This window comes from Rhea americana, unplaced genomic scaffold (genome assembly GCF_003343005.1).
Source record: "Rhea americana isolate MKP2758 unplaced genomic scaffold, rheAme1 scaffold_438, whole genome shotgun sequence".
Taxonomy (NCBI): domain Eukaryota; kingdom Metazoa; phylum Chordata; class Aves; order Rheiformes; family Rheidae; genus Rhea; species Rhea americana.
This window is the reverse complement of record NW_028186577.1, coordinates 22,439-30,823: the sequence shown is the minus strand read 5'-3', so window position 1 is coordinate 30,823 and position 8,385 is coordinate 22,439. Positions and strand designations below refer to the sequence as shown.

General features: G+C 50.3%; 1 protein-coding gene across 1 annotated transcript; it reads left to right on the top strand.

Moving 5' to 3' along the window:
* The first annotated feature begins 3,171 nt into the window (after positions 1–3,171).
* Positions 3,172–7,069, top strand: CUNH16orf86 (chromosome unknown C16orf86 homolog). The gene is made up of 4 exons (XM_085315737.1): positions 3,172–3,279; positions 4,820–4,985; positions 5,724–5,894; positions 6,936–7,069. Exons 1-4 carry the CDS (start codon positions 3,172–3,174, stop codon positions 7,067–7,069), a joined length of 579 nt encoding a protein of 192 aa, XP_085171863.1.
* The last annotated feature ends 1,316 nt before the right edge of the window (positions 7,070–8,385 follow it).

The following is an 8,385-nucleotide window of genomic DNA, read 5'->3' as shown; positions in this document are numbered from 1 at the left end:
GCGCCCCAAGGCTCCCAGGCCGAGGGAGCTTTGGGTCACCCTGTCGGGTGGCTCCAGGAGAGGCCCCGGGCCCTGCTGCCAGCCGAGGCCGAGGCGTATCTCCAGTCAAGCAATTTGCCCTGCAGAAAGTCCCTAACAAACCAGTCTTCCCCTGCCTGGAGAAGCGTTCAGTCTAGATAGGACTGAACAAACTGCGATAAAAACTAATTCCGGCTGAAATGTTTTCTCTGGTAGAGCAGGTCTGGCTTTTAAGGCCTCCTAAGCAGAAGATAAGAAGGAGGTGGGAGGAGGACGGCCGCTTCTGTCAGGAACCAGCTGCCCGASTGGCTCGGTCGCTCCCCGGACCGCTCCTGCGGGGATGCGCTTCCGCGGCGGGGCGAAACCCGTCTCAAACGTTGCGGCTGCAAAGGAGCTGATGAGGGCAGGGCAAAACGAAAGCGCTGCAAACACGAGCGGCGTTCAAGCCGAGTGGGAACGGGCAGACAGGAAACGTTCGCTGCCCTCGGCTGCGGGGAGGCCCGGCGGGCTCGTGGTAYGTGGGAAAACCAGCCTCAGCTTTCCAGCCCTCCAGGAGCTAGTATTCCCTGCTTGCAAATAGGAATCAAATGGTAGTAATATTGTTATCAAAGGGACAAAAGGGAGATTAGCAGTGGATAAGYGGGCAATTAACTGATTCTTAAACCRTACCAAAAGCAGTTTGCTTATTTTTCTCTAGAAGGTCTCTTGTAGGCCAGCCAGCTGCTTTTCCCCTCCTGTCTTCATCGATTACCATAACAAATCATCCTGAGTAGGAAACTACCCTGCAGAAACCTCTTCCCAAAGTCTCTCGTATAGTTTCTTCTGGGCTGCAGCGTTCAGACCCCAAAGTGGGAAYGTAGTGCCTTAGGGTGCTCACTCAGCCCAGACGCATCTAGACAGAGATGATGGTTTAGACTTCTCTGCACCTCTGTAGTTACGGATTGCCTCCACTTTATCACTCCTTTGCAACAGACCTACTTCTCAGACGTGGTAATGTATGCAGAACAGCCGTGTTCCCGGCCTTCGTGACAACCCTTCTTTCAAAGATTTATCTCCCCATTTTTTCAGGCCCCTCGTGCCCTACTGACTCCACCGACTTTTGACAAGCACCTTAAATTAAAAGAAGGAGGAGCCCTGCTGTGTCCYCAGCAAACGCATCCTGTGATGCTCTCCCTGTCCTCCTGCCTTCCTTTAAAGCTTCAGCGTGCAAAAGTCAAATGAAGTCTCTACATTTTCCAACCAAAGTCTTGCTGCAGCCATGAGGGATGGGCCTTCATGCTGGTTGCTATAGGAGCCACAGCAGCGTTTCTGGGAAGGGACCAGAACGGTCCCTCATCCCCCTTGGAGCAGGACYAACACCAGCACCTGCTAGGGGCGTTCATGTCCTATTGAGCCCTGACGGAGCCCCCACCTCCTGGTGATCACTACCAGGACTGCATCTAGTCCCTACCAGGATGGCGTGGCCTCGAGGTCCTCTGAGCCTCCAAACCCATAATCTGGGGGCACTGCCTCTCCTTACACTATTTGGCACCACCCAGAGGAGTTTGGCTCCATCCTCCTTGAACCCTCCCTGGGCGGTTGCCCTGGGGCCTCCCATCAGTCAGTCTTACAGGGCCCAGCTCCACCACATACCCTCCTAGACCATGCCCCTCAGCACTGGCCACCTAGGAGCATCTGCTGGTCCCTCTCTGGTTTCTCCACATCCCTTTTCAGGCAAGGAGCCCCAAATTGGACATAGCGTTGCTGCTGCRTCCCCACAGTGCCATGCAGGGGGATACCGGCTGCCTCAAGGTGTTCTGGAATTTCCCTTTCCAACTGGAGCCGTTTGAAACCAAACTGCAAAGCCAACTCCCATGGCATGAGATAGGCTCAAAAGGGACCTGAGAGGAGGACAGGTTTGAAGTGACACAGCTCATCGTTATTACAGCTTGAAAACTTGCAGTTGACTTTTGCAACTCTGTGCATCTCGGCCTCAGCCATCACCTGTGACGTGCTGGAGGCCTTCCAGGTGGGTGGGTCTGTTTATAAGGAGATTCAGTGGCTGGAAAGGGACTGTGCAGGGACCAGCAATAAGATGCTCTTTTCACTGGGGAGAGTAATTAGTGCCTGAAGCCATTCAGGGTTTTAGTCCTGCAGGAGAAATGCTTAAATCATGTTTGGATGTTTCTAGAAAAGGCAAGACAGGAATGAATTCAGGACAATCTCTTGAAGGAAGGAGGCTAGATGAGAAAGCTGTAGTGGGTCCTTATTACATATTAAATCAGTGGGAAACTAGGTACTGAGCTGTTTTGTTGGATCTGATCCCTGGGTCTGTGCTAGGCCCCAGCTGTGTCACCATCCTCAGAGTCCCCAATATACCCGTGTTACAGGTGTCCCCTCCTTGCTTCATAGTCTCTTCCAGCCTCTGCTCACCACTCTCCATGCCATCTTGGTTCCTTTTCCCTTTCCAAGGGTTACACTGAGAGTCATTTGCATCTGACAGATCTCTTTTTTTCCCATAAAAAGCAGGGCAGAGACATAGCTACTCAAATTTATCTGTCATAGCTGCTGCATCCATGCGATATGCCAGTAGTCCTCCTCTTTTTCCCCATGAAAGGAGAGACAATGCCAAGGCTTAGGTCAGACCCTAGAAGCTGATGACTGACCTGAAAGGGATGCAAAAAAAAGAGGTGCATGGTGTGTTGGGGTTGGGGCGGGCACTGGGATCTTCTGGCAGCTCAGGATGAAGTGGAGAGGGATAGAGATATGGATATGCTATGGGGGAGTGAGGTAGTTACAGACTGAGCAAAACAACAGTATGAAGGAGAAGGGGGGTTAATGATTGAGCACAAGATGTGGCTCCAGCCTCAGTGCTGGCTCTAACACAGCTCGTGGAGGTATTGCACTGGGAAAAATTTAGCCCACTCAAACCCACCACCCTGACGTGAGGCTGTGAGGAGGGCAGCACCACCTCAGCAGCTCCGTGCAGAGAAACAGCTGGTGCTGAGAATCCCATGTACATGCAGAGGGAGTTTGCCTTGCCCTGGCTCCAGGCTGGCTGGGCAAAGGATTGCACTTTGGGATGAAATCCTGAGCCAAAGCAGATGCTTATGTAGACATTGATCTGTGACCTAGAGTGTCTGCCACGTGGACGTCTGTGCTGGAACTTCTGCCATGGTGAGGAGCCCCAGGGAGAAAAAGCCAAGAGGGAAGGCCATACCTGGGCACATCCTCTCCCAGCTATCAGCAGCCCTGGAAAATCCAAACATCAAAGCTTTGCAGGTGAACAGAGATTTTGTTTTTGACATGGGTATTATGGTGAACCCAAAGAGAAGTGGTGCCACAAATGGTGCCACAAATCAGAGCATTTGCCCCAGTGTGAACCTTGCAAGAGAATGGGGGGATCCTGATGTGCCCTAGAATTTGAAGAGGAGAAAGTCATAAAGAAAGTGTCTTTCTGCAAAAGGTGACTATCCCAGGGGCAGGAACTGCTCCCCAGAAACAAAAAGTACCACGTTACTGTTAAGTCTTTCTCAAGCCAAGAAGGAATGATCCCAAATATTTTTCTGTGATTTTCCAGTTAAAAACTGCATGAAATGGCAGCCAAATAATTTCCAGCCAACACTTCGTCCAGTTGGTTTGTGGTTTTCTGCCATGGTAGCACACTCAAGGGGTCTTCCAAGCCACTACATGGGGCCTCACAATGGCATCACATGTGATGCCTCCTACTGTTGCTGGAGGGACAGGGTTGCCACTGCAAGAACATGGGCTTGCTTCTATCTATAGTCTAGCTGGGTTCATCTCCAAAACCTTGTGGCTACCATGCATGTAAAACCATAAATGCACATGGTTATTAACACTGGCAAAGGGTTCAAGCCACAGTAACAGGGTCAGCAAAGACCATGCCAGGGCCTGAGAAGACAGGGTGCTGGGCTGGGCAGCATGGAAGCATTATTTGTTAGTGATGTCCTTGATGACCTCCCACATCTTGCCACAGTGGGACGAGGATGGGCGAGGTGTTGTTGTTCATGCTGAGCTGTACGAGGAGGAGATGCAGAAGAACAAAGATCTCTTTCCGGAGCTGAAGGATCTCAGATCTGTCTCAGCACTGCAGGTCTGGCTGCTAGCCTACGGCTTCCAACTCAAGGAAGCAAAGTAAGTCACTACATCTTCCTTTGTGAGCCAACGTTGTGTTGTAAAGAAACTTGGACTCACTGCACTGGGAACAACCATCAGCAAGGCCTGGACCTGCCCTAGGTGCACTTAYATTGTGTGAGGGTGAAACAGGGTCAGGAAGAAGAGGGTGAGTGTAGCACTGAGGATATTAGCGTCAAGGATTTGCAGCTTAGGGCTAAGACATCTTTCTGCTTTGATTTTTGTTTTGTGCTGTTGAGATTTAAGGAGCTCTGTAGTAATTTTAAGAGTTGCTTAGCGTTCAAAAAAAGCAGATAGACCAGAGATAAGTGCATAAAGGGAATTCCCCCCAAGGGAATGTGGGGTCAACAGTAAAAAGGGGAACCAGAGTCTAGTTGACCAAAGTCAAGTCAGGGAGTCAAGTCAGTAAGGCAAGGGAAGGAGCAGCCAGATGCATAAACAGCACAGGCATAGCTGCAATGTAGCTCAGGCAAGGAYCRAGGGTGACAGCTGAGATTAAACGCTGCCCCTGAGCCAGGGGCCAGAGGCCCTGCTGAGATGTCTCACACCTTAGCTTTTGCCCTGCAGCCTGATGCCAGGTTGCAGCTGCACCAGCTCGGAGCTGGCCTTGAGCCCAGACAACTTGTTTTGGTCCTGCAGGGTTGATTCGCAAATACTCGTCTTCCAGCACACTGATTTCCAGAAGCTGCATCCCAAAACCGAAGAGACAAATGCCCTGAGAGGCAATTCTGGCCTCTCTGCCATACATCCGAAGAAAAGGAAGAGAAGGAAAAACACGAGCAGCCTGTCCTCTTGCACAGCCAGCTCTAGAGGGGCTGGCCTGAATGTGCTGGGTGAGCAAAGAGGGGAGGCTGCAGCCACATCGGCTGGCAGGGCATGGTGTCTGCAAGGGCTGGCATCTGTTTAAATTATTTTAACTGATTTATCTCAGGAATGATGCCAGCCTCAGGGCTTAGTCCACAGCACMACAGAGTGGCCCCTGATGTTCAATGCCAGAACAGGCTCACCAGGGCTCTTCCCTCCAGCTGCTATTTTTGTCTCTGAGCTGTGGCCATATACTCCACTTTTGTCCCACTAGGCAGCCTCAGGTAGAGGGCATCCGCCTTGCCCTTCAACTTGTACCTCTCAGAAAAAGAAAAGAAAAAAAAATCAGCCACCAGCTAAGCTAGTCAGCAAGCCTCCAAGATGGCTATGTTTGAGCCCCAGTTTTGCTTACAAACCTCTTCTTCCCTTAAGCCACTGCCTTCTCATGCCCCAAGAACTTCCCTATCCTCTAAGGATCCAGAAAAGATGCTACCCTTGGGCCACTGAGGGACATCATTCCTCAGGAGCAGCTTCTCTCCCAAATGGGATGCTGCAGCCCAGCTTGAGTTGGCAATGGCTGTTCTTCGAGGGAGCAGATAAAGCAATGGGCACTCTGCCCCTGACTCCTGTCCTAGCCTGGAATAATGTTCTCCTCCCCCTGTCCCCCTCATCTACTTCCTCCCAGGCCTGTTGCAGCCTGTGAGATAGAGCAAGGTCCTGGCAGGGAAGGGGTTACTGGTGTTGTGCTCCTCTCGTACCTATGCTAGGACGACTGCAGCGTCTGCGACCCTTATATCAGTACATCAACATGGACAGCCCGGAGCTGAGCTACCCATCAGGGGAGGAATGTGAAGCAGCAGGGCAGGCTGAGCCAAACCGAGTCACTGGAGCTCCGGAGAGGGCAACTTCTCTGGAGCTGGAGGGYGAGCTCCAAGGAGGTAAGAACAAACATGTTGGGTGATTTGAAGTTCCCCTGGGTTACCAGAGTGCCTGCTCCTTGCAGCAGACAATGCATGCCTGAGCTTGCTGGAGAAGACCCCTTCCCCAAAACCCACCCACCTACCTGGATCCRTATCTAGAGCCTTCTAGAAATGTAGAGAGAAGTAAACACTACAAGCATGGTTCATTCCATCTTAAGGTGGATGATGGTCCTGCTGGAAGCTGGCATGTTCAGTCCCTGCCAGAACCCCTGCGCCACACTTGTGCACATCTCACCCGTCACTGCTGTCTCCATTGTGTGCACCTCTCTCACGCCACCTTCATCTTCCTCCTCCATATCAATAAGGGTAAAATGCAATAATAACTGCAAAGAAAGCAAAGGCTGCTCTAACAAAACGAACCATTTCTGAGCTTTTAGCTACAGATCCMAAAAGTCTCAAAGTCTGAGGGAAAATAGAACACAGCTCTGGTTTAACCATAGCTCCCAGGTACCCTCCTGCATCRGAGCTCTTATCTACAGTTCCCAAGGTAGATCCTTATTATTAGAGATTTGCAATTCACAACCATTTTCCATCTTTGATATGTTACTCTAAATTTTTGGCCATGGATAGGTGAAAAGAGACTTTTTAAAGGTTGGTTTGTTATTTTTTAAACCTGGGATAATTCCCTGGTCAGACTAACAGCACAGCCTCCAACCTGCTGTACCAGCCCTSGTGAGGGGTGGCAAGCAGCATGCGGGCAGGGAAGGAGGAGCGTTAGACCAGGGTTGGACCAGAATTGCTCTGACAGCCYTAGTTCTACAAGGCCTGTGGTGCTTGGACTTTGTGGTCTCCGGGGTCAATGACTTTCAGGACGTGGTGAGTCAAAGCCACAACCAAATGGAGTTAGTGCTGGTGACCATCCTGCCCCAAGCAAGAGATTGGGCTGGAGACCCAGAAGTCCCATCTCCCTACCACCGCTGGCATCCTGCTGGGGCAAATACAGGGTTTTACCCAATTTCGGATGGGGCCTGGCAGCTGATGCGCTCACTTCTCTTGCAGGTACCYGGGCCAGCAGCACTCCAGAAATCCCAGCCCTAGCAGTGGATGACAAATCCACACAGGTTGATGTTGAGAAGATGCTCAGCGTGTGYGCAGCTCACCTCGTGCCCCCTCTCTCACCTCAGTATAAATAGTCATGCAGCTTTTTGTGTCTTATTTGGCCCCTACAGCCTAACCTGCAAGGTTGTGATCACAGCATTGCTCATACAAACCTGTTTTCTCCCCCTTTTCTTAAAAACAAAGCAGTGAATATGATTTCCCTGGAAAAAAAAAGGCATTTTTTCTTCATGAAATGCACTGCATGTTGCTCGGCRTTAGGATCCATAGCCCACCATTCCTTTTTTGTTTATGAAATGYGGGGAGCCCGGGAACCAGCTCTGCGCCACACTGCAAGATCCACCCTGCTCAAGGCAGGTTGGAAGGGATACTACACTGCTGCCRGTCAATGGGGCAGAGCACAGAGCGTGCTCTCTTCCCAAACGCTTCTCACTGATTTTTTAAAATTTAACCCATGCACTAGAACATGCACAGTCCAGAAACATAGTGCATCATTGCAATGGGCTTAATATGAGCCTGGAGCAACATTTAGCACAGATTGCTGCTTAAATCACTCTTCGGACCCAACTGAGATTGAAATGAGATGCAGTTCCACAGCAGTGGTCCAGGTATTTCTTGGGGGAAGAYGGTATGAATCATGGCTCACTCTGGCCTGCTATAGCTTTCTGTGCAGGTGTTAGCTCTGAGAGCAGGCATTTCCACTACTTCTGTGTTAAGCGAAGAGGGGTTACACACAGGACCTTGACTCCGTGATGAGGGTTCACCTCTGTGTTCCTTTGAGCACCATCCCAATACACTGTCACCCAAAGCTGGGCAGCTGGATACTGTAACTAGCCCTTCTCTCCTCTCTCTGCACTTCTGCAATCAGGTCTCCTGCTCACCAGGAGTCTTGGCATCCTTCTTACTCTGCTAGGATGGGGCTAGGACTTGTTTTGTACTCCTCTCTTCTCCTCTAGCAGAAGGAGTTTTACTTTAGGATTTTCTCCTCAATGAAAATACATGATTTGGTGGCAGAAGATAAGTTTCTCAATTCAAGGAGGGCAACTTCAAAACAGGTATAAAACTGGCCTTGAAATAAGCCAAATTCAGAAAGCCAAATACTTTCTGAATGAAAGTAGTGATTATTCCAGTTAAGTCCAGGAGATATTAACTCATCCACTTTATGTAGCACAGACAGAGACAGTAGATGCTCAGAGCTACAGCAGAAACAGTCCACTATCAGTAAAGGAAGGTTTGCAGGGAAGATGCAGATCTTTCAGTGGTCCAGCTGATAGAGCTGGGAATAGTGAACAAACTTCAACCATTTCACTTCACTTTTTTTTAATTTAACCTACAGCAAAGACGAGATTGCTCAGAGCACTGGACCAGCCACCATCCTACCCTCCGAAGCAGC